At 53.4% G+C, this 25,639-nt stretch overlaps 1 protein-coding gene across 3 annotated transcripts in view; it reads left to right on the top strand.

Annotated features, from left to right (window-relative positions):
• The window catches only part of Twin (CCR4-NOT transcription complex subunit 6-like twin), a 150,197-nt gene that overhangs the window by 41,885 nt on the left and 82,673 nt on the right, over positions 1–25,639 (top strand). The window contains exon 1 of one of the 3 annotated variants that reach the window (XM_077683791.1): positions 10,505–10,985. The exons of the other annotated variants lie outside the window; for them this stretch is intronic. Coding sequence (XP_077539917.1) covers positions 10,550–10,985 — 436 coding nt within the window. The 5' untranslated portion in view covers positions 10,505–10,549. Of the gene's footprint in view, positions 1–10,504; positions 10,986–25,639 lie in introns of those variants that run through there. 3 annotated transcript variants of the gene reach the window in all.

Here is a 25,639-nt window from a genome sequence, read left to right as displayed (position 1 = left end):
TACTCCTTAGAGATCATTACAGCACGCTTCGTAGCTCAGGTGTGGTGGCTGCGGCGCGCAAAACCACCCCGATTGTTTTACCATAAAAAGGAAGAAAGGGGGAGAAAGGTGTGATCGGCATCTTCTGGCGATCGCGGGCTGAACTGGTTATCTTTAAACAATGGCGTCCATGTATTTCCGCTCGCTACGCTTGCGCTCAGTGACAACCCGATTGTCTCTCAGCGCCCAATGTCAACCCGTGCTTGAATCCAGGCTAAGAAATTAAGCCGCTGCCGTTCATGTCTGTGACAGCCCAGCTAACAAATTAGTATGCCGTTTTTACATGTGACGAAAAGGTCGCTCCAGACGCCGTGCATAATGAGTCGCTAAGTAGTGGTCGCCTTCTCTGCGGGCCAGGCGCGTAGCCAGGATTTTTTCGAGGGGGGGGGGGGGGGGGGGGCTAAGGTTGTTCTCAGGCACCCCCCCTTCCCGGAAGAAAAAAAAGCGTGGTAGTTTTCAAGCACCCTTAAACGGTACTTAGTAAAGGGTGAAGTTGTAAACTGGGAAGAAATCCGCAGATCGCGTGGTGCAAATCTGCGCCTGTGATGTGATACGGGACGTATATGCACGCAAGGGCACCCTGTGCAGGCATTGCTTAACTGGTCATAGTTTCATGTGGTTACTTGCTTTGTTTCAACGTGTGGAGTATTATGAGTGTGACATCCGTAATAAAATGACGTAGCCATCAGGAGTGAGATTTAATTGTTCTTGTCCAAAGTGCAGCAGAAAATTTTCGGCATATAAGCATTCTGCGCCCGTGCAGCAGCTTCCAGTGTAAGGCCAATAAAGCTCATTCTGTGCAGTCTGCATCGAATCTATGCACTTACGTTATAACGTTAGGTTAGCCTCTCGTAATTTTTAAGATAAGACCTGCGCTACACATATATGTGTTACGCGGGTCTTATGTTAAAAAAAAAACGGCAGGCTATGAATTGTGCTTACAAGAAGCGTTATATCACTATCAATAATATCAGCAAATACCGACCCTAAACACACAGACATCAGCACAAGAACAACGCTGTTAACGGGGAAAATTACACGAACATGGCAGGATTAGCCCTCACGCAAAGCGGAATAATTTAGCCATCGGTATTTGTCAAGCCATGCCAGTTGAAATTTCCGCTTCTGTTTTGAGGCTCTAACGCAGTCCACCTCGTAGCTTCTGTCAGGACTCCGGGCGGACATGAGAAGCTTATCGCCAGTCTGGTTGACATTTCGCTGCAGCCCAAATGTCGAGTCTGCTGTACTAAGCTTCCTCTTGGTGTTCTGAAATAGTTGCATTATTCTCTGTCAAGTATTCAATACTTCGTGCATAAATGCCCTATAGTCGGCCTGAAGGCGTGTACTATCCAGTAACTTTTCTGGTGCCCCCCCCCCTTTAGGTGTAAGTACCAGTCCTGGATAAGGTAGAGCAAGTCAGTGCAAAGTTCATTATTCAATGCCATATCGAACTTTAAATTTCGCGATAAAAAATAACCCAAAGATGGCGGCGTCTGATCACACTCTTGCGGTTAGGCATGTTCTGTGCAGGTTGAGCAACATCTTGCTGCGTTTGGAATTCTGTCGTAAGATGAGAGGAAGGAACCATAATGAGGTCCTACCAGTTTGGTTTCAAACATCGATGAAAGGGGATACTCTTTAGCGGACGCGTGCGCTGCCACTGTTCAGCTGAGTGCACACTGTCGGTTTAGTCTGCAGTGTAAGAGCATGGGCGGCTCTGGAATGTATAGGGCGCATGTGAATTTTGTAGTTTTCGTTAGTGACGCGGGAAATGGAAATTAAGTTGGGAAGCTCCTTGGTCCACCAGAAAACGCAGCATTGGGCAGTTGTACACAGCCAGCATGACCTTCGGGCATGGTGCAACGCTTGAAACAAGGCAGCATTTTGTTTCCCGGAGTACACCAAGAAAACATGCGTAATGTGATGGCCCCGCATATATAAATGCTACAGATCACCATGCTTCAGCATGAAACGGACAGTAATGACACAGTTAAAGTATTCCCTTGGTTAGCAGCGACCGTGATGTTCAAACTGAAGCATGGTTTCAGGCTACGACACGATAGATTGCTAAAAATTGCAAAGTTGTTCACAGTGATAATTCCTCGCTCATCTTGGTTACTTAAGTAATGCTGACGATTGCTCAAATTTACTTCATGCGACATTTTAGAATGTATACGTAACAGTTGTGGATCCAGCACACATCAGCGCGCGCGGGGGGGGGGGGGGGGGTGATAGGAGGAGGGCGGAGGTGTGCTGGTGCTCTTGAGAGGGCCGGTGGTCTGCAGCCTGTTTATTTAATAGTGACATTCATTTGTCATGCCATACCGACTGAGCATTGAAAGAATTGCGCCCACAAAACTTCTAAGGCCCGGAAGAGTTAAAGGAAAATTCTACCAGAAAGGCTCGTTCGTTTCTTCGCGACCAGTACGAAGGTCCTTCACTTTCGCACGCTGCTATGATGATTTCAACGTTGGGTGTAGCAGTGGATGCACGCGTCGGTATGAAACGCGGTAACAAAAGTCCCGATAACGGGCGCACCACGCGACAGCGGTAGACCTCAAATGGAGTAGCGTACCTGTAAGTGCAAACTACTATAACTTCAGCGGGTATAAATATATTTTTTACTCTTCCTGTAGTGATACGCGGCGCTGTCCCGATACACTCTGAGTAACCCTCCCCAACTTCGTGCATCATAAAATATTTAGGCGGTTATACGAGTCCAAATTACGTCTTGCCTCATTCAAAGTTACCTATCCGCTTCATCGTGGGCGCTTCTTTCAACAACCAATCCAAACGCAAATATTGCATTCGAAATAAAACGAGATACAAAATTTTTGTTTCGCAGACGCAAGGGTACTGTGACATCATGTAAATATTAGTAAGTTATTAATTTATCTACAGCGCGCACAGCTTAAGGGGCACTGACACAAAAATTTTGCATCTTGTTTTTTTTGTTGCGATAAGTAGCTAGTGACCTACTTATAACCTGTAGAAACCTCATTTGCTTCAGCGTGCGACGGTTGTTTAATTAGAGGCATTTTCAATGCGGCCAGTCGTAGTTTCGGTTTCAGCGAGTGCCGCGAACCGATGGATTTTGTGGATTTTGTGTGAACAAAGCTGACCACGTGACCGTCGGAGGGATATCACAGAGCAGAGCCACCGTAGCACTGTCGAATCCGCATCGACGGCAGTTTCTGCGAATGCCCCCACGTACTGATCTCGTGAGGCGCTTAATTAAAAAGCGACCGTGGATGTGACGCAGGCGCTGCGAGTGCAAATGCTACCGCGGCTAAAGAACGACGCGCGACGCTCGAGACGGTGGGTGGCAAGACGCGCGCTGGGAGCAGCCGGCCGGTCTGCCTACAGGTCCGCCTACAGATGTGTTCGGCTTAGCACTGCGGCGGATATGCGAGTGCCGCTCTCGTAAGCGGTGCAGATGACAATTTTTAATGCAACCCGCCATCGCATCATTAACTCCTTTCTCATGTAAGCCACCATGGTCGGGACTTGGGGACAATTTCGTGCAGCGGTAACAAGCTATACTCGAGCTACCTGCGCCGGCCTGGGCCACTTCGCGGCCGTGACCGCCGCCTGCACAGCGACCGTGCGGCTAGCTCAGTGGGCTTTTCGTGCCTCCGCCGCGTTTTCGCATCCAATGGTAATAAACAGTAACAGAAACAGAGTGCCTGGAATCGATGTAGAACTTCGGTCGCGGTCAGCTGCTCGATGAGCTGACGAAATCACGGCGCCTCCGCCGCCAACGATCGGGTCGTTCGTTTTCGAGAGCAGAAGCTCCGCCCTCCGGCCCTCCGATTGGAGCGGCGAGCCGGGCGAGCCGGCGGAAAACGCCGGCAGTGCGGAAGCGGCAAACACAAACTCGTGACGTGTTTGGACGTTGTTTATTTACACAATATCCTCGGGATGTCGATTGCGCGTGGTCCTCTGCTGGCTGCTCGGTTGCGTTTCGCACACTTTAAAATTGATTTTAAATATGTTCTAGGCTGTATTCGCCGCTGATATTTTGCAGATGATGTATATGTGTTCCCACCAATCTATCTCCGAAGTTATCTCGCCTTCAAAATTTTGTGTCAGTGCCCCTTTAAAGGAGTACTGACACGAAATTTTTATGTTACGGTTTTTTCGCTGCTATGCGCGCCTACCAGCCCACTAATCATAGAATGACAGATTAGACGGTCGAGCGCAGCGTAAACATTCATTTACGGCGTCGTTTATTCGTGCCAGTTTCGGTTTCGACAAAAAAACGCCGAGCAGCCGCCATGACAGCCTGTATCACATGGCGTCACCATTCTTGCCGTATCGCTGCCTCTCTTGAAGCGCGCGCGAGCGAGCGCACGCGCGCGCCCAGACCGGCCGAGGTCTTCGCCGTCCCCACAGACCCGGGCAGCATGACGTCAGTCCCAAAACCATCACGTATACACACGCCCGAGCAGCGCGCGCCAATCACAGCCAGCGCGTCGGCTTCGTCACGGGAGCCCCGACGTCGGCAGTTTGCGGCACGTAGCAGATGATGTCACGTCGGCCCGCTCTGGGCTTTCTCATGCGGGCGAAGATTAAAATGGATTTTAAATATGTTTCGCTAAACGGTTGCTGTTGAAACTTGCTGGGAGATATCTCCTGATAAAAAGGAAGCGTTTTACATAGTTATCTCAGCTTTGAAATTTCGTGTCAGTACTCCTTTAAGGCACAGCGCAACCTCCATCGTCAAAACACATTAGTGATCATGCAAGGATAAATCAATGAAAGGAAATTACAGTTTGAGGCCTCTTTGGAACTTCGAGCGTGAGCTTCTCAAAGCCAGGGGCACTTCTGTCCTTGCGGCATATTGCCGTTGTTGTGACTCGAGCCCCTCAATATACACTGCTCTGGGCAGCCGCCGCCCAGGTAAAAAGCGGCCGTGGACGCGATGGAAGGGCTTTAGTTGTGACCGAGATCGAAGATGGCCATCGGGTTACTGTCGCTCCCGCCGTCTGCCTGGGGCAGAGCTGGTGACCGTCGTGCCTTCACGTTTAGGATAAAGACTGGAACTGGCTCGGCGAGCCGCAGCGTGCCTTTTTTTCGACCCGCTGTTCCCCAGTTTCCTAGGTTAGAAAAAAATTCTACCGAACAAATCTGCCTAATTGCGGGGTCGAAAATAACTCGGCAACGCCGCTTTCAGAAGGGGACACGCAGTGCGAGCAAGCTGAGACCATACGATAATCCCACACCAGTAACACCCTCTCGGGCTTGACAGAGATGTGAAAACGGAAGAATGAAGGGGTGACGCGCGGAAGAGGGGCATACTTTCCTGTGCGCCTCACTCACAAAGGCCCTCCCCACGCATGACATTCAATCATCTAAATCACAGTTTCGCCCGATGCATCGCTTTCTTCAGTTATACCGTGTCGGAGTCTTGCATGTCTGCCACCGCCGCTTGCGCGTTGTTCCGCTTACACATACAAATATCTTCTTTTACCTTTCGGGCCTTCATCGCACCCGTCTTCACCCATCGATGGCCGTGAGTCCCTCTTTTTTTTTTTTTTTTCCGCTGCCAGTTAGTGCGGACCACTCCTTGTTGCCCCCTCCCCCCGGCTACGCCACTGCTGCGGGCGTGCTGCAGCCAGGTTGCTTCGCCACGTCGATGGCCCTGTGGTGTTTAAGCCCTCTTCGGCGCCTGCCTTTTCTATTCATGACGCACGAACCATTGTCCCATTTTTTCCGGACTCACTGCAGCGGTGCGTAATTTAATACCGTAACAGTGTGTGTTGTTGACGTCGTAAATTGAACAGTGAAGGCAACGCAACTTTAATTTGAATGAACTAGCCTTTGGTAACTCACTCGACTCCATACCCGAAGGACGTGTTTTTATGCACAAAGAAAAAAAAAGGAAACATGTATTTGCAAAATTTCCAGATTTGCGCTACACTACGTCAGCGGTGACGTAATAGGGGGGGATACAGATCAGTGTGTTGGCTCTGGCTGGTTATGGAACTGTGGCGCAGGATTCATGTACGAAACCATCCATGTGCACTGTATCCTTCTGGACATTTTCGAATGTGTTAGGTGTGCTACGGCGGCCATTTCGGTGTTTAGAATTATTTCCCCCTAAAATGATCCGTTGTGCCCCTACCCGTTTATCGCATCCTAGTCAGTTGTAGCAAGCAGGGGAGAAAATGAGACGCGCAGTCAGTGCTCCACTTCACTGGGGCAAGTCAAAAGATGTATGGTCGATCGTCTTTTCCGTAACACATAGGGGGTATCGTGCAAGGCATGCCGGAAGGGGAACGCGTTTAAAACTGTGAGCTGGTAAGGGTGTTTGGCGAACGCTTTCACTGGTTGCGTGTCCAGGTGGTCTTCCGTGATGTAGTTGGTTCGCTTGACGGTCTAGTGCGAGGCGTACGGCGGGTGCTGTGAGTCTTTGAATAGCGCCAGTTGCGAAACTCCGCTTCGGGATCCGGATCCGTGTGCACTGTACAGGAGGAGGCGTACGAGTACGGCCCCAGACCGGGGAGCGGCGTGAAGAGTTGCCTCCGTTCTGACGACGAGGAGCCAGAGTAGAGAAATGCTAGAGGGAGCAGCCGCAAACAGCTGATTCTACCCGTCGACAGATGGCAGGTCATCCAGTTGCTCCTGTTTGCCCTGACCGGTCCCCCTTCGGATGTTTGGTACTTATAGGGAATTTAGCCCTGCACCAGTCATAGAGGGCCGCCTTACTGCCTCCTCCCGACTCGTGCAGTGCAAATGCGGCTGGCTATTTCAAAGCGAATCTCAGTGGGACCGATGGCGTTCTGTCAGAAAACTGGCGGAAATGATTTCCACCGGTTGGTCGACCGAGGAGCTCTGGTGAGATCTCTGGACACACGGCACGTGCGTGGAACCGGGCTTCCGTTGTGTCAAAACGGTTACTTGAAAATCGCGAAAAAGGAACGGGCATCGATCGTGGCATTTATCTTATAACCCACGTGGCGGTATACCTTTGGTAGATGCGTTTACTTAGTGCGCGAAAAATCGTCTCACGGGTTCGCTCTTCGTTTGCGATCGGGGTCTTTGAAGGTTTGATGATCGATTGAACGCACTTGTAGCGAAGGTTTTGACGTAGTTTTGATGTTATAAAGCTTTCGCGCTTCTCTCAACTTTCTTTATGGAGGGATGGCAAATTTTTTCGAAGCCGTTTGAGAGACTCGTGTGCATGACGAGATAACACCCGAGCGCGTGCTACGCTCTTGCTCTCGTCTCGTACCGCATGTGTAGCAGCGCCGAGGCCGTGTTTCTATACGGAAGCTGGGCACGGTTGTCGCCTGTTCGTCGGTGTGCCTCCGAGGGGAAGCTGTTAGCCCTGTGCGGCGGTCGGCACGCGACGCCGACTGGCGGCGGACGGAGGAGACAATGGCGGTGGCGAAACAATGGGCCCCGCAGTCCTCCCGCCCTTGGCCCAGAACTCCCGTGGGCCGTTGAATCTTCACCCCGCCGGGGGGGCTTCCTTGATCCGTTTGGTCATTCCGCTTGACTCCCCCGGGGCGCTGGTCACGCTGGCTGGAGCCCCTCTTTTGGACTTCTTCTTTTGGCCGCCCCGTGCCTTTTTTATCAGGGCCAGGTTTAACGCTGCAGAGACAAAAAGAAGCTTCGTCGATGCCGACTTGTGCGAGGCGCCTGACTGCTCCATCTGCGGTGTCCAGTAGCTCCCGCGCGACATACGTTATGCCATGTTTGGGGAAGGGGGGGGGGGGGGGGTGCTATTTGAGGCGTCATTCTTCGGACACCTTGAGAGCCTGTTACCTGTCGGTGCGTTCTCACTCGCATAACACATCTGGTGCTGGCCCCCAGGATTAGAGTATCTATCCTGTAACCAGGTTAGGTCTTTTGGAAGGTGAACCAGCTTCGTTTACTGCTCGCCCCCAGTTTATCAACCGGGAATGAGCTCTGAAACCAGTAACGGGATGTGTGCGTGCGTGTAAAACTTCGTTTTAGTTGTAGTTGCGTATAACAGGAAGCTGCAGAGTGGAGGACCGGCACCGGTACGGCGCCAAGTACACGGTGGGTGCATCTGCACATGCGCGCGCGCAGTCGCCCTTTACCGTATACGGGGGCCAGTTCTCCGCTGTGCTATAACTCTGTATTGTTTTTCTAGCGGTATTCAACCTGGTTACCTGCTGAGATGACATTGTCTCACTCTCGTAGTTTCCTTCAAGGACGCCCGCAACGGTCTTTCAGGTACTGCATCTGTTCATGTCATGCGCAGATAGACGCAAAAGAATGAAGATAGCTGTGATATCCATAGTGCGACTCTTTTAGATGTTGCTTGAGTAACAAGAATACCCGCCGCAGTGCCTCAGCGGCTTGTGCAGCTGAGCCCGAGACGGGGGACGGGGGTTCGATTCCGGGCCGCGGCGGCCGCTTTTCTGATGGAGGCGAACAGCGAAAATGCCCTTGTGTCCGAGGTTTCAACGCACGTTGAAGATCCCCAGGTGGTCAAAATTAATCCGGAGCCTTCCACTACGGCGCACCTCATCGCCTGTGTAGCGTCGGTGCGTTAAAGCTCCTAACCAACCGAGTAACACGATGTGCTTTAGGCAAAGCATGTGATGGTGACGGTGTTGCAGCGTGTTCACGCGAAGACCTAAATGGCTGACGCGCCGGAAGCTTGTCCTCGTATCCAAATTACTCGTGTTGCTCTGTGCGGCTTTCGCAACAAGCCCAACGCGCTTTGAAGCGACGTGCAAATGAGCAGCGTTGCATCTTCGAAAGCTTCCGCAGGTGGACGCGAGGTTTAGCACACCGCACGTGGCTAGGCTGCAGTAAGGTGGCATCGAAAAATTTCCGAGGATCATTTGACGTTGTCTCAGAAGGGTTCAGAATGCGATTGTCCTTGACCGACTTTGGACGAAACCCACTTGCAAACGTGAAATTGAAGCCTAATAAACTATACGGGCTCGTTACAGATGCTCTGTCGCTGCCGGTTGCACGTGTGACATTTATTTCTATACGGCTTGCAGTGTCGTCCAAACATGCGCCTTGTGATTACGTCCTGGGAGAAGTCGGAGGAGTTTGGGAAATATATCGTCGGAGTATATTGGGCCCGACAGGAGCGAATATTAGATGTCGCCGTGCGGGCCAGTGGGTCGTGCACCGGGGGAACCACGCCGACCTGCAGCTGACCACAGTCGATCGTGTGGCGTGGCTGCTGCATGCGAGCAACTTCAATATCACTCTAGGTTAGGACGTTGCTTCGCAAGAGCCCGCTTGCACTTGCCGTCAGCTGAACTGGGCAGCCGAACGCTGATCCCATTCGTCTGCAAGCACGGTTCGCTGTGGCTTGTGCACGTATCGCTCGCTGCCTTTGGGACACTCGCGGGGCCGGCTGATAGGTCGAATGGCCCGGTGCAATCGATATGCGAAGTCGTAACTGCGGATACTCGTCTAAGCGGAAGCTAATCGGCCTTCTCGGCAGAGCTCGTACGCACACGAGTGGCTTTGCTGAATGCCGCACACGTATTACCTTAGCCTGAGTGAGGCGCTCAGTGGGCTCCGTCTGAACTGCTGCTATCTTGGTGTGGGATGCGGCCTGGCACCGAAAGCGCCACGTCCAGCGAGTGGTTCGCGTGCTTCCGAACCCGTGCCCAGCGAGTGCCTTTGTATGAGCAATTAACATGGGCGCCCTCTGCGAAACCTTTTCGGTGAGCCCTGCCATCAGATAAGACACCTCGCTGCCTCTGGCGTGTCCTGCCGCGGCGTGTGCACCGTCCTGTGTTTGGCTGCTCCGCTATAAATAGCGATGTGCTGGCGTTTTCCTGGCCGAATTCGAGAGCTGGCCCTTCGGAGCACCATCTCGCGTCTGTCGAGCGTGTAAGGGAGCTGGCGGGTTTACTTTCATCCTTTCACTCGGGACACTGGCGCTCTGATGGGCATTTGTTATGGCGAATTTGAATTCGTGTGGTCGCTACGTTGGTTGGAAAAACTGTCCCGAGATGTGTTACGCTCTGGCGCACCTTTGCTGTAATTAGGCTTCCGTAGCGCTTTCCTTGCTTAAGCTCACGGCGCATCCGTCCTATTTGAAATGCTTGGACTCTTCTATTTGTTTGGCCGTGTTTTCCCCCGCTCTCCAATAAAAAGGGTCATGTAGGGCTGACTCGTTGTAATGGAGAGTGCGGCACGGGGTGGCTTCGAGCGTTGCACGTTTAAAGCCACGCATAAACGAAAATGTGGCAGTGGAGTCTGACTTGAGGAACGTAGTTCTGGCCCATGAAGTGGACACTTTTGGCGGCCACGTTTGTCCAGTTGGAAGATTCGCGCGGAGCGGTCTTCGGCGGGGGGCCCCACTTTCACGCCAGCGTCCCGCGCGGATGACCGTTATTAGGCGGCGGCGAAAGCGGCCGTCCCGTTAGGAGGCCCTCCTCCCCCAGTGACCCAGAGCCGGTCCAATGGACGGGGGCCCGTCCCTCGCCCCCTCGCCGCGCCGCCGGCCGGCGTGCTCGAGTGCCGCCGCCAGTGGGCCGCCGCCGTCGTCGTGCTCGGCATGCGCGTCTCGGTGGGGCCCGAGCGTTTGCTGGGCGCCTGCCTGATCGCCAAGCCGCGGCCGGCGTGGACCGGCGTGCCGCTCATCGCTCTGCCGCCGTCGCCGCCGCTCGACGAGCAGATCGTCTCGTTGTCGCAGCTGGCGCTGCACGCCCAGGGCTCGCCGCTCGTGCTAGCGCCGCGCGGGGGCCGCAAGCCGCCGCCGGCCGACGAGCCCACGCCGCCCTCGACGCCGGACTCCGCGCTGGCCGCCGACGAGGCCCAAGCTCCGCTGCCGCGAGTGCTCAAGCCCCGCAAGCGGCGCAAGCGTGAGCGCGCAGCCTCGGCGCCCGCTGGGCCGGTCCTCCCGAGCGCCCCGTCGGCGCTGTGTGCCTGTGCCCTGTGCCGCTCCGCGTACCCGACGCCGCCGGTGTCTCCGCTGCGCGACGACTTCCGATGTGAGTGCTGCTTCCACACCTCCGCTCCAAGTGCCCGCACGCTCCCCCCCGAGCGGTGCGGGCACTTGGAGCGCCCCACATGTCCGGGGGCAATGCTTGCATGCGCTTCCCCGCCCAGCTTCGTGGTGCCCGACCGTTCCGAAGGTTCGTGCCCACTTTGGGAATGTTATTGCTGAATTGTCGCACGTTGCCATTCATGTTGACTTGCTCTCGAGAGCTCCGCAAGGCGCGAACCCTGGCACTGAACCGATCCTGCTTTGTCAACTTGCCCACACGCTCATTGCGCGTAGTCAAAGTTTACCGACTGCCGGATTTCTCCAAATGTTTACCCCTCCGAGCCGAGAAGCTGCTGCATGCGTGTAAGTGGGGGTTTAGCTTCCAACAATGCGAAAAGCACGCAAAGTGCTTGGGGGGGTTGCTGCTGTGCTGGATAAGAAATTACCAGCCATTTCAGCAGTTTACTGTACCGTGCCTCTATAAAAATGTCCTCTTTGCTATCAGTGATGAATACGCACGCAGTCGTCGGCGTCTGTTCCCCCGAGAAAGTCAATGCTCCGAACGGCCCCGTTTAATTTGTATTTTTTTGTTTCTTTCGGCTGCGAACGATATCGACGTTCCGTCAACTCCGCTAACTGCGCGTTTCCGATCAGCTATTGGAGCGAGCGTTGCTTGTACGCGACATGGGCTTCAGCGGGGACTCGTTGGCTTCCGAAAGCCGATGGTCATGGGCTGATCAGCGCGCGGCACGTGCCACCTTCTAGCTCTGATTTCGGCCTCCGAGCGCCTTCCGTGCGCAGTCATTTCTAGTTGAAGGGGCACCATTATCGATACTAACCGGAGAGAGCGAGTATGGCCAGCTCCGCGTTCCATCTGGCTAGTGCCACGGGCGAGTCAGAAGTGGAGCCGAGCCGTGTTGTCCAGATTTCTGCAGTATCTTTCACCTCCCACCGCGCGCGCCACGCAATCTGGTGACCGAAGCAAGGCTCTCCCGCAGGCAGAACAGTGTATGTGTGCGATACTTATTGGGCTCTCCGCGCAACGGCAACTGAACTGTGCTGTATATTTCATTCGGCGATCTTTATTCGCGTTTACGTATACGTCTCGGGGGCGCGTATTATACACCTACCGCGGTGTGGCGTTATCAGCGGCTGAGTGCGCGCTTGGGGGTCATTGGCGGCCTAGCAGTCGAGAAGCTGGCAGCGCTATCAATATTCTTGTACCCGGGAGCCTTAATCGCTGTCTCAAGGTTGGTTCTTCCGCGCCGTCAAGGGTGGATGACCCTGTTCTGTTACCGCATTTGGCCGCCCTGTCTGCTTGGCAGTGACCTTGTGGCCGCTTCTTCGCATGCTAGGTGCGTCACTATCGCGTCCCTGTTTTGCTGGGGGTGGGACTGACGGCGGCAGCGACACGGAAGACGAGAACTCCTGAGTGGCATTCTGATCGTGAGGTGAACACAGCGCTCTGTTTATCAACGTGTATGCGACTCTGCGTGTGCGCGCATTGCTATGCGCTCGGCCACCTGTCAACGTATACCCGCTTTCCGCCGTGGAGGCAGTCTGGCTTCGCCTCTGATTTTTATGAGTGGGTTAGGGCATAGACGAATAGAATTGTCTGTCTGGCTGCAGGGGAACGTGTATAAATAAAAATCGTGATAAGCTCTATTCAGGCGTGACAAAGTCGCTTGATGAGCAAAAGGGCTCCACTTTGCTGGCTACGAACTGTGCGGTGTAAATCCAAATCACTACTTGCCAGCCTGTGTAAGCTTAAATGTCAGCTATGCGTCAACTAACCGTACTGGGAAAATACCCGTCTAAAAGATAGCGTGTAAGCCTGTTTCCAACCTTGCCGTGATTGTGGGGAGCGGTTATTGCGAAGGGACGCACTTGGGAACAGTAAACTGTATAACGCGAAAAAGTCGGTCTTTTCTCGCATTCCGCGGCATTTGTTTGGCTTGAAAGTTGCTTTCATTGGGAAATTACCAAATGCACCAGTCGTCTGTCTCGCCCCCCCTCCCCCCCCCCCCCTTCCACTCCGCCCCTTTCTTTCGGTCCTAGGTTATGTCCCCACCTATAGCAACAATGGCAGCGCCCCCTTCTTAACTGCAAACACGTTCATGTTTTGTACCTTCGCAAAACCGCTCCGAGACAAGCACTATTGGCGGTGAGTGCGACCACGGGCGGCGCTGCGAAGCGCGTCTCCGTGACGTCGGCTTAGGGATCCTCGCATTTGTCATCTGCTTCACACGGGCGCGCTCTCCCTTCTGTTTCTTTGCGCGCGGTTGACTTTTGGTGCTTGTCCGCACCAGATTTTGCGTATGCGCAATATTTTCATAATAAACGACTTAAAGTCGCATACACTAGCTCAAGGCATGACTTAAAGTATAGTTTTTGATACCGCTCCGGAAGAAACATTGCCGGTGTCGCCCCAATCCTGCGAAGCCGGACCTGTGCGGAGCGCGCAGAGTCGGAGCTAGGCGTCAGCTTCTGTATTCAGCAATCTTTCGAACAAAGGGAACAGCCAAAGTCTAATAACCAACAGCAGCGAAAATGCAAGAGCAAAACAAATTCCAGGCCTACGGAGCTGTCGGCTTTGGCAGAAGGCATTACGATTCCGGTAATAGTATGTAAGGTGAAACAGTTTTTGCAACCTTGCCGAGCACTCGAAAGTATTGTATAACATCACTTTACGTTGTCATGGCATGAAAGTATGCCGACGTGCACTATGGGGCGCAAAAAATGTAGGTTGAGTTCCAAATAAACTACAGTGTGCATAGGCGCGTACTGGTTTTATACTAGGCTTCGAACCAGCATGGAGGCTTATTGAGCAAAACAAGTCAGTGTATGGTAAAAATACAGTAACCTTGTGTTCAGGCCTGGAGGGATATTTCGGTACATTTCCCACAGCCATATGTTCCCAATATTCAGGTATGCGTTACAGTAAAACTGCACCCAAGAGGAGGAGTAGGAGGAGAGGGAGAAAATTTATTTAGCAGTAAAATTGAGCTGGTTAGTGTGCGGGCTCCTTAGTACAAGACAAGAGAGTAAATTTCTTCAATTCATCAAATGTTATCCCGAGTAGGCCAGGATTTCTTCTTTACGCCTGAACGGGTTGGAAAACAATAAAGAACTGCGTGGACATTTTCATAGGTTTCGATCCTTGTTATACTGAAAACCGCCACGTATACTATTTATTGCGTTCGCTATAGCGAATAAAACAAGCCTTCAACACCTAATCATGCCATAACGGTTTGGGTTGAGGTTCAGTTCGTTACGATAACGATGGTTACGATAGAAATTCGGGGCACAAAAGCCCCGCCTTCGAGTACTCTCGAAAACATTGCGCGGTTTCGCGGTGGCGCATAGTACAAACCTTTTCATTGCATTTGCATGTGAATAAACAACGCACCCTGCGGATGGGCACCTTCATCTACGCAGCCATAGCGAAAGCCAATTTCTGAAGAAGGTACTTTATGCCTTACAGCCCGAAGAAAATATCCACACCAACTTTGTGAGCCTCCCAAACATCTCCAGACACCCAAATGAGACGTTTGTGACGGTGCAGAAAAACAATGCGTTGGGCCCCAGGAAAAAAAAAACAACAACAAAAAGACATTCATCTGATACAAGGAGCAACAACGAAATAAATAATAGACAGCCGTTTTGTTCCTGCTATGCGATGTGCGTGTTTCCTGCAATGCGATGCGTTTCCTGCTATGTGACCCGCTGCTTGGTGCGTAGCATTATACTGTTGAGTCTTCATTAGAGCATCTCAAAAATACTATAGGGAAGCCTCCACAGTTGAATACTTATCGAAGAGCTCTGAGCACTGAACCTCGCAAGTAAGCTACAAAGGACGAGTTAAACACGATCTTCTGAGCGATGCTCCAAGAAAGTGGTTCTCTGTCTCCCTGTGTGTTGCAAACTTGTGCGGGATACAGTTTGAAATTATTCAGAGGTGTCAGAAGCTAGAGAAAATAACTGAATACTTGAAATACGCTTTCTAATGCACCAGAGCATCAAAGCGGGTGATTTCTACTAGCGAATGCACTGCTGTCCCTCACAAGCGAACGACAGCGCCGCGAGTTTAACGCCGGCGCGAGTGTAGCAGACGACAGCGGCGTGAGTCCCTAAGCTGACGTCGGAGCCAGGGGGCGCCACTCAAACATCTCCGCGCCAATAGCTCCACCTTTGAATTGTGGCGTCGTCTACCGTCGAGCGGTAACTGCCGTGGTGGCCTGCCTGTCCTAACGTTTTTTCGTCATTTTGTGCTCTTTCAGAGGGTTTTGTTCGCCTAGCGGGGCGCATTTCTAATCCGGTCGCGATGGTCTGGCAAGTTGGTCGATGTTGTTTCGTGACCTTAATTGCCTTTAAAAGGGTTATTTGGCCGTTGTTTTCCCTGCCACTTATTTCTGTCCCGTGTGCGTGTGCGTTTCGCTGAACAGAGCATTTCGCTTTACTGGCACTAGCTATTCCGACCGCTGCATCATCCCCAAGTTTTGTACGCTAGCTTTATTCTCCTTATACTGCTCGCCAATCCTTATGGCGGCGTGCTGACGCGTCCTGTTTCGAGCACGGTGGGAACGCCTCGGTCGTCAGCGTCATGGCTCCGGACAGAGAAAGGGAAAAAAGGCTCTCTGTGGCAAGCCGTGCGAGCCTTTGCAAACTTACTGGCTGCAGCCCAGGCAGATCGGGGAGCCTCATGCGGCGGCCCGTAGTCTCTTCAAAACAGGCCCCGGACAACGCGTTCGGAACGCCGTGTTCCGTGTGGGATCGTGGCTTGCCAGTGACGCTAAAGGCGCTGACCGATTTTCGGGGGGACACGTTATTTATTTCCTTCCTTCTGCTGGTCGCGGCAGGGCAAAGGGGGTCGCGTCTCTCTAGAAGTAACGGCTTCTCGAATGTTCATACCTCCCGAAGAAGGCTTGCCACCTCACGAAGTGGCGATGAATGCGACCATGGTTTCTCTACCAATTAGCTCGCGTGTAGGTCGGACGGCTGCTCTGCACAGAAGGCCTGTTGCCTGCCGCGGAGGGAGAGAGTTTTGACGTAGCTGCCTCGTCAGTTTCGTGACGACCAAATCAACAGCCAGTTTTATGCATCACTTGGCGGTTTGTTCGCGGATAGCGTTTGGCTTTGAAATATGTTTGCATGTCCGGGAAAATTTTCCGCGTTAACTTTTGCCAGTCATTTTCAGTATCTCTGGGGTACTCTGAGACATTCTGCGCGATGTCCCTGCGTTCCGTTAACGGGGGAGCCTCTCGAGGGAGCTGTTATTGCATTCCGCATAAAAGTGGCATCTTAATTTCTGGGAGCGCACCGCTTGGTACCCCCAGAGGTGTATTATCTCCGCCCGCAGGCTAATATGTGCCATGTTTCGGACAGATCGGCATCAAAATAAAATGCTCAATACTTGTAGCTGCATAGTGAGCGGCTGCTTCGAGAAAGCTTGAGCAAGTCGCTCTGCAGAATCTTCTTTCGCGACCGTTCTCACTGCGCATTGATGCTGTAAACTCCAACCAAATACGCCTTTCCGTGTGCAATTGCGTTGGAACTCGCTAATCGACACTTCCGCCTTTTTCACGGGCGCCATTTGTAATCTCTAGTGAACGAAACCTATTTGGCTGATGGTGCGCAAAACGAATGGAAGGGCATTTTTGCGGGTCACGCATTGGGTACGTTCCGTGCAAACTGTCGCCACCGGACTTCTTTCTTTCTTCTTACCCCCGTAAATCGCTTCGTTCCCGCTGGCAGTCATCAGCGTTTAGCGGGCGCGTGGTGGCGACCTCATCACCACAAGGGCGATGTCGGTGTCCTAATGGGGGTTGTCGGCGTCACGGCCGCCGGTCGTCCCCTTCCGCTGCAGGCCCGCTGATTGCGACGCGTTAGCGCGCCGCCGCTGCCCCAGCTCTGTCCTCCTCCATTAGGGTCACCAGCTTTTGTTTTCTCCCGTCCCCTGGTGACTCAGTGGCCGGCTGGACGGCCCGGAAGAGCCCACTGCGGGCACACCGGCCTTGTCGGGGTTGGCGTGTCAGCATGCGCGCAGGATCCCCCTTTTGTTCGTCCTTCGACATCTCCGGGCCGTGCACCTTGGGCTTGAACGTGCGGGGTGTTTTTTTGCCAATCTGGATAGCGTAGAGGCATGAGCGAATCCCCTGGTGCTGGCGCTTGGCAACGGTGGCTTAGAACTGGCCAAAGCGACGCATTTCTCTTGGGTGATCGGGTGTCCAAAGTGTTCCCGTTTGGTTTGATGGTCTTAATGAGTGTTCACCTTCGGCATAGCCTTGGCCAGACTCGGTCAGTGGGCCTTACAGGCTATCGTCGCTTTTGCTTGTTAGCAAGTGCATCGATGGCATTCGCTAACGTGCCAATTAAGAACGCAGCAGAATGAAGACGTCCTGTAGTCCCGTGATGCATTCTCAAAACAGCTTCATGCATCGGCATTTGGTTTGTGCGTCCCTTTACCCTGCACGTACGTTTTGTAGGCATTGCTTGACGCTTTGGCTGCCTGACCAGTTGGGCGTTGGGTCGAATGTTGTTCGCTCGTGGTGTTAATTCCCTCGTTTGTTGTCGTCGTTGTTGTTGTTGACTTCCCGAATTTTCGGGGTTGCATGGTGCCAGACGCTCAATTAGGACTTGTGCGTTTTTTTGCGAAAGCTCGCGCGGCCGCTGTCTTTCGATACTCAGTCAGCTGTTGAGGCCTTACGGCGGGCATGAAAGAGTGGATTTGCAATTGCTGTGCTGTGGCGGGCCACTTAGGGGAAGGTCTGTTTTGCGAAACCGTGCGTCCACAGGGCAGGCATTTCACAAACCTTAGCCAGCGGCAGCTCTGCAGTTGGCCCTTGGTCGAGCGGAATGCGAGAACCCGTGTCAAGTGAACCGGACTGTGCTTCTCACCGACGTTTAATCCGACGATTTGGATTTTCGTTTTCGTGACTGCCTTGGCCTTGTCAGGGCTTTGAGCAGTGTGAGAGTTAATGACATTCAGTCTATTGCGACGTGACCTCACCTATGCCAAGCAGTTTGAACGAAGAGGGGATTTTAAATTCGAAATTTGACATGTTGTAGGCTTTGCTCCGCGACACTGATTTAAGTAACTACGTAAATCATCAGGAACGGCTGTGATTACCTTATAGTTGTGTGCATGCAGTTACAACCTGCGCTCAGTGCTGCTTTCCTGAACGCGGGTGAAGGGGACCGTCTTTTTAGCCTGCGGGCGTGATCAGTACCATTCCCTACTGCCTCTGGTAGCAAGATTGCCTAAGGCTTTCGCCAATGTGCACGTAGCAGATCAGCGAATGCTTGCTCTCAAGAGTGATTGGCTCTGTCGTCGCAATTTAAAATGCTGCCTTTCGTGAGGCTACAAAAATGTCCGCTTTCTGTTTCGGTTTGCCCGGAAGTCGCTTTTTTTTTTTTTTTTTTTTTTTTTGGAGACGACGCTGCTGCTTTGTCACAGTCACTTTTCTCCGTGCCTACATCACTTTTCTGTCTTCGCTTCCCAATACCGCGCGACGTATCCGTCTGAGCATTTTATGGGGGTAAATACATGATCAAGTCACTAGTGGATTGCCTTAATAGCTTCGAGGCTAGAATGGTGCGTAATTTTTCCGGCCTATTGCACGCGTGTCTAAGAGAGAGAGAGAGAGAGATTATTGAACCTTTAAGGCCCCTTAAGGGGGTCGGGGTGACTGCTGCAGCCATGGCCGTGACTACCCGCTGGATAGTAAGGTCGGAGCTGTCCAGTGCCCACAGTCTGGTACGGTACCAAAGATGTTCGAGCGTTTCGACTGCTCCACATGCAGGGCATCTGGGAGAGGGGTTGGTGGGATGATAAATAGGGTGCAGATGGCAGCCACAAGGGAAGGTGCGGGCTTGCGCCAGTCGCCATAGCCGTTCTTCGGTGTCGGATAAATTCGGGTGTGCAGGAGGGAACCGGCGGCGTGAGAGGCGGTAATGTGCCGTAATGTCATGGGCTGTCTCGAGCTGCTCCATGAAAGGGTCGGGGCCTGCATGAGCTCTCGCGCATCATGCAGGCCCCGATGTGCTTCCTCATTTTCCCCACGCCAGATCAGCCGGATGGGGACGGTGTAAGAGTGCAAAGGGCGAGATCATGCCACTGGCGTAATTTCGAATCTGGGAGGGAGGGCGTGGGCCTGTGTGCAAGTGCTCAGGCTGCCTTTTCCGCCTCAGTGGGTTGGCTGGTGCGAGCTGGCGGAGAAGTGCGTTCGAAAGTGCCGTTTTCTTCGCACCACCCTCCTCGCCAGTTTACTGACGTCGGCTGTGACTACACACACGGAAGTAGCAGGAAAAAAAAACCTTATCAAGCATGTGCAACGTGCATATGTGTGTGTGAACAATCAAAGTACGTATTTGTCGCGAAATAGGTGAACTGTTGTGAAGACCTACAGCGTGAGCTGCTCCATGAAAGGGTCGGGGCCTTCACCGATTACTTCACCGGAGTAGTGCAGGCATACAAGCAGGATTGACGCCGCTTGTGTACAGGCCGGGAGCCGCCGAGCGAGCGCGGTGTCGAATTCCGACGTCAATCATCGGGCGGGCCGCGGAATGTCGTTCGTGGCCGCGAGGCACGCGCCAATTTTGCATGTTCGGCCGCCGCGATGTGGGCCAGGCGCGAACGTTTCGCTCGGACAAGCGGATTATAGGGCTGCCTATCGGAACGGGGCCACGCGCGGGCCCAGCATTGAACCAGATCTCGGGAGCCGCTTCGGAGGGCCGACCTCGGTGATGGTCTGTTTACGTTCGGCCGCGCGTTCTTCGCGAGACAATGGCCGCCGCCGATATATGAGGCGTGTAGCGCAACAAGTGCAGCAGCAGCAGCCTGCTCTAGTTGCGACCGCTTGGCGACTGCAACGCGTGGACGTCATCCTTGTCGCCTACGGCGCTCCGGCTCCGTCGTGCTCCCCGCACGTGTGAACCTCGGGGAGCTGCATTTTAGATTTACTCGGTTGCTGTGCCGGTTGTTCTGTGCGGTGACCAGTACCGGCTCGGCCATTGGCTGGTATGCATGCAGAAGGGACGCGTGTTCCAGTCGGTCGTGTTGTGTTCACTTAAGGTCCTCCGTGCCCCCACAGTCGGTGCGAGGGCCGTGAGCCACGGGGGGAAATGCGCGGCCCGCACGGTCAGCGTTGAGCTCGAGAGCAGCGGGGCCCTGCAGCCGTTCGGCCAAGCATAGCGTGGTCAAGCCCGGCGGCGGGCTGTCACGGCCATTGACGGTAGCGGCCTGTGCACGACTCGGCTGGCCGGCCGCCTGTTCGGCTCGAGGAAAAGCCGGCGCGGGTCAGAGCTGTCCGCGGCCGTCACGCGTCTCTCTCTGGGCAGCGCTCATTTGCGGTCATGACTGCGCCGCCACTGGCTCCCCAATGTCAACGGCGGGCGCCTTCGCTGTGGGCGACGCCCGTCATCGCCCGGCTGCGCTGACGCTTCCGGCAGCTACCGGTCCGGCGCGCCGATTTGTTTGCGCTGACCACTCCGTTTGGCTTCCGTCCGGACAAACGTTTTCGCCCGTCCGCTTCTGTGCTTTGGAGAGTGCACTGGCGCGTTCTATAGAGATCAGCTTTTTAGGTAGGCGCCTCGTGGACAGTGAAATGAAACATAGTTCGAGCGGAGAAGAGCTGTAAGCAATGCTCAAGGGCTCGCGCAAGTGCTGCGCCGAGGCAGAAATGGCGCGCCAAATGGCCCTTCCAGGGGAAAATTGCGCCACTGCATGCGTGTTGCGCGACTTGAGAAAAGTCCAAGAAGAAAAATCTCTAACTCCCTAGTGGCAATTGCCTCCTTAAATGGCGTCAGAAATGTTTGTACCACTGTATGGCGTGTGTTATCTAGTTTTGGCAACTGATCCGAGACCTGCAGTAAAATGTGAAGCGCCACCTGCACCACTGGTGTTGGACGACAGCCAGGTTTCGAATCGTACCGGCGTCCTTTATCCCTTCTGGCCAGATGGGTCGGTCCGAGAGCGTTGTTTCAGCTGCTGTGGTGGCACTGGACCGGTGTCGATGAGAAGCTTGTATGCGAATGAAGTATTTCGGCCTGCCCGCCGAGGCTGCAGTGTGGGGGGCACTTCTGTACGCGTTTTCTGCTCTTCCGTTTGAGCTAACGATGCAGCCATACGTTGTCACCGCCGGCATTGCCCTCAGTCTGATGCATGCAGTAGCCTCGCGTTTGGGCGATGTGCACGCACCCTGAATGGCCCGAAAGCGTAACAGTGAGTGAGCCCAAGAACCCAATTTCCACGCGCACTTGTGGCTACGGCGTAATCTGGAACACGGTGGAGAGAGTGGCTGCTCATCCCGCAAACACACGACCGACGCCGTTTAAGTTTGCAATGCGGACGTCTTTACTTGCTGCCCTGGACCTTATGCTATGCGGGGGCATTTCTCAGGATGTGGCCAAATATTTTGTGTATATCTGTTCTCGGATTCTGAGCGCTGCACAGTGGCAACCTTCGGGCTCCAGTTCGTGGGGAAGCTAAACCTTGGCTATGCCCTGAGTTCGGGCTTATTTAACGTGCATCAGCGTCTTCGTACGTCTCCTGCGTTGTTGTGTTTCGTACTCTGTCCTCGATTGTGCGTTGAGGCTGCTCAGCTTTGCTCTTCGGCGGTGTACCCTCGCTAATCGCCGCCTCCGGATCCGGGTGTGACGCGAGCCTACCGCTGGTCGTGTCCTTGCCCAGGCGCGGAGTGTTGTTCCGGCATCGTTCTCACAATCTTTGCGTGCAGCTCATTGCGCACTTGTGGCTCCTAATTGTTGCGAAGGGGGGTGTCGCTGGGGCGCCGTGGTCGTGACTCACGCTGTCGGCTGACCCTTGCGTCTCGGCCCCTTCCCCGCGCGGCGGCGGCGACCCCTTGCTTTTGGCGCTTCTGCCCCGTGTTGACATTTCCGGCGCACGAAGCGGCAGGCGCGCGCACACGGAAGCGGGTGACGTAAGGGAGGATCCCACAAGGAGGCCGCTCCGGAGGACAGCCGGCCGTGTCACGTCCGTCCGCTTAAGCGCGGCCCTTCTCTCGGTGGCGTTGCAGAAGCTCGGGCTCTTCCGCCCCCTCTGGGGATGCGCCGTCCACCACGTGGTTGCAGAGATGAGCGCCATGTCGAAGCTCTGTGCCTTTTCTCCCAGCACTTCGGCTTGGGGTCCGCTGTTTCGCGCTCGTGTTGCCATGATTACGGCGAACGTTTTTCGTTTTGTTTTCCTATAGAATAATAGGTCATTTCTCTCCACAAATCCAACGAGTACATCACCTCCGCTATCCCGCCTGCAGCCTCTTCCGAAGTGTCCCACTTCGCGTTCAACCTCCTACCTTTGAGTGAAAATATCCTATCATAATATTCTCGTGAGTGCTTACCTTATTCATCGCCGATTCGGCATCCTCGTAAAAACTGACAGCAGCCTCATCTGGGCGCATAGGCATGCACTAAGTTTATTTTGTACCTCTTATTTAGCTTGATCACAACAGCCGCTTACCATATCGGCAGTTCTGGAGAACTGTTCTGTGACAGTAGCTGGGGAAAATATTCCGCAAGATTACTTGAAATTCCCCCTCTTTATCACGTGACAAAGTGAAAAACCCGAACGGCCGCCATGCATGGAGAAACACCCCACCAGGCGGCGCTGGCGAGCTGTTGGGCGAGAGATTTTTTTTTTTTTTTAAATCTCGTCGCAGCTTCTCTTTTTGTAAAAATAAATCAACAGTGTATCCGCAATTAACTTTTAATATTACTTATTATCATCTAAACGCTCGTTGTGTCATGATGATTCTCCCGATTTTCAGACCTCTGGCGACGATACAACTCACTCGGCGAGCCGGCCCGCGTAAAGTGTGTTTCGGGAATACGCCTAGCTTAAAGTGCGTTCCGTGGGAAGTGTCATTCGCGCTTGCCGTTTAGCTCCTCCCGAATGACATATTAGCCGAGTGCGCTCCTTGGAAGTGAACGTAAATAGGCACGCATAGCGGAGGTGTAATTGCTTCCTTGCTTCATGTCCTCGGTTGCGCAGAATATTCCCGCAATACAAAATGTGAGAGCTCTCGCCTGTTCGTGGAACCTCGCTTTATGATGTATATGTTGTCTTAGATCTCCTCTAGTTGCTCGGCAAGGCCTACCCGCGCTCGACAGGCCGAGGTAATTACGTTGCTAGGTTTCAGTAACAGACGTACGCACGCATGCGCGCACGCAGGGTGTACCCCCTAAGATTTCAAATTGTAACCGCGCACTTTACTTTAGGCATGCTTAAGTAAAGTCGGTGTCGTCGGAAATGGTGTGGACCAAGTCAGGCTACTTCTTGTTCACCGCCTGATTAAGCTTTTTCTTTTGTGTCAATTAGAAAGATGTTTAAAGTGTCTTAATCACGGACAGTTTGAGTTTTTTTTTTTTTTTTTTTTTTTTTTTGCATGACATACTTTCGAGTAAGTCTTTCCCGCTCGAAGAAAGTCCTCGAACTGTTTTGAAAAATAGCCCGGGCGCTTATGAAGTCTCTCTGTGGTTTGGAGGCGAAAGCCTTCGCCACAATGAGACACTTCTTTACTGCTGCATCGTGTTTGCGACTCTTCTTTTTCTCCGTCTTTTGACGCGAATGGCTCCGACAGGAAGGCTGATCACCGCACTTCAATGCTGCAGCTTCCCCCAGTCAGAGCTCTCCTCCGCGTGCACCCGTTTTACGCACGTGCCGCCACGTGCCCCTGTCACGGCGCACGCATGTTCTACCCGTTCTACGCACGCCTGTCACGGCGCACGCACGATAGCGCTGTGGTTGAAGCATTTGACCGCTGCGCTGGCGACTCGGGTTCAAGTCCCACACGTACCGTACAGCGGTGACAATTTCGGTACTACTCGCGTTGACGACCACGGTCACTTCGCGTTTGATGAGACACGTCCGCTCGCGCTCCGTAACAGGAGCTCGCAGTACACGAACGAAGTCGCCCTGCATACTTGGGGAAAGCGCGAGGGCCGAGCACTTTTTGGTCGTGGGCTGTGATAACTGCTCGTGCGTTGCCGAGATTTGACACAGAGACAAGACACAGCACATCTGAAAAACGCTTCTTTCCGGTCGCCGACGAGGCGATTTTGCACTTGAAAACGTCGCGCCTAGAATCGTTGTGGCTGTGCAGAAGATGAGTAGCCCGACGTTATACGCACGCATTGTGGCAGCAGCAGGCAGAACCTACAAGGACCCATATATTGTGAAAAGAAATGTTTATCGGCCCGAATAGGGAGAGAGTACACGGGCACCTTGAAAACCATGGACGCTAAGTGGCGAATGAAGGGGACTGTAAGACTGACGACAAGCTACAAAACAGGAGGGAAAATTGGACCATCTGGGTCAACCAATTGGAAGTGAGGAGCAGGTACTACAAGGTGGGCAGAAACAGTGAAAGCCAGGGTGTCAATGGAAGTTTGTTAGGAACGGGGAAAGAAGCTTTTCACTGTAGTACAACAGGGAGCGCGTTGCTTATTTGAGGTCGGAGTTGACTGCCTGAGATCGAGGGGCTTACATTAGCAAATAAACTGTCGCAACTGGTTGGCACTTGTGTTCTGCGCTGTTGCAAATGTCCCGGCACAATGGAACATCGTAATGGAATGCCAAAATACCCATTCAGCCTGAAATGCAGGGAACATGGTGGGTGGTAGCGTTAGCTGGCCTGCAGCGGAGATGTGGTAGCAAAATGTGATTAGTGTCCTGTAGGGGAAACAGCAGGGAACATACGGCGACATGCACATCGCAACCACACGTCTGTTTAAAAAGGATCAACAAGTGTTGGCGCGCACGGGCCAGCCGTCACCCTGTTTCAAGCCTGTTTGAAGTCTTTAGGCATCATCAGTGGCACCACACCTAGTACCGCTCGGTCTCCCATTCTGCATTTTTTGTGCCCCTCAGTTCATCACACAGGTTCCGATAAAAGTGACAGTCAGTCTGAGCCTCCTCTAAAATAGTTGCTTAAAGGGCACTTCCATGATTTCTTCAATGTGGAAATGTGGGCGGAGGATGAGACGAACGTTTTGATTTTTTGTTGTACGGTCATTTGCGCGCGCGCACCATGCTGTCGACTCTGGGCGCGCGCGCCTTCGTCGCTGCGTGCTCGTGGCGACACGCCCTCAGAAGTTGTTGAGCGTCAAAAGGCGCGCCGAGCGGGTGCACGTCCCGACGGGGGCCGCGTGTTGTTCCGGTCGCCAGCTGACCCAGATTGGGAGACGCTCTTCTTGGTCGCCTATCGCGGGCTGCTGCCGAATGTCGAAAGGCCCGCAGGAGCGGGTCGGCAAACGGAAGCTCCGAGAAGAAGCCGATTGACCCCCTTCCGTCAGGAGAAACGGCGGCGCGACAGTGCAGCCGCCACCGACGTGTGAGGCGGCCTTTCGAAATGACCGAACGTCGCTCATGGGACGAGGACGCGCGGGTTGCGCACGGCGAATGCGAGTTGGGGGCTTTCCGAAACCCAGGGGCGTTGCTTCAACTCCGGCTGCTGCGGGACCAGTGGCGATATGGCGAAACCTTTTCCCTCAAATGTGACCTTTACCGTCCCTCCTGCCTGTAAAATTTGTCTGCGTTGCGAGCACTGAAGGGCCCCATGTTGTATTTTTTTTTTACTTTTGGTTGTAGTTGTTACGCGTTTACCCTTAATTGAGGACATGGTTATCGACTTTGTGATGCTG

Source organism: Haemaphysalis longicornis, unplaced genomic scaffold (assembly GCF_048455015.1).
Source record: "Haemaphysalis longicornis isolate Haplotype H1 unplaced genomic scaffold, Haemaphysalis longicornis Haplotype H1 scaffold_1, whole genome shotgun sequence".
Classification (NCBI taxonomy): Eukaryota; Metazoa; Arthropoda; class Arachnida; order Ixodida; family Ixodidae; genus Haemaphysalis; species Haemaphysalis longicornis.
The sequence above is the reverse complement of the archived record's forward strand: the minus strand, read 5'-3'. Positions and strand labels throughout refer to the sequence as shown.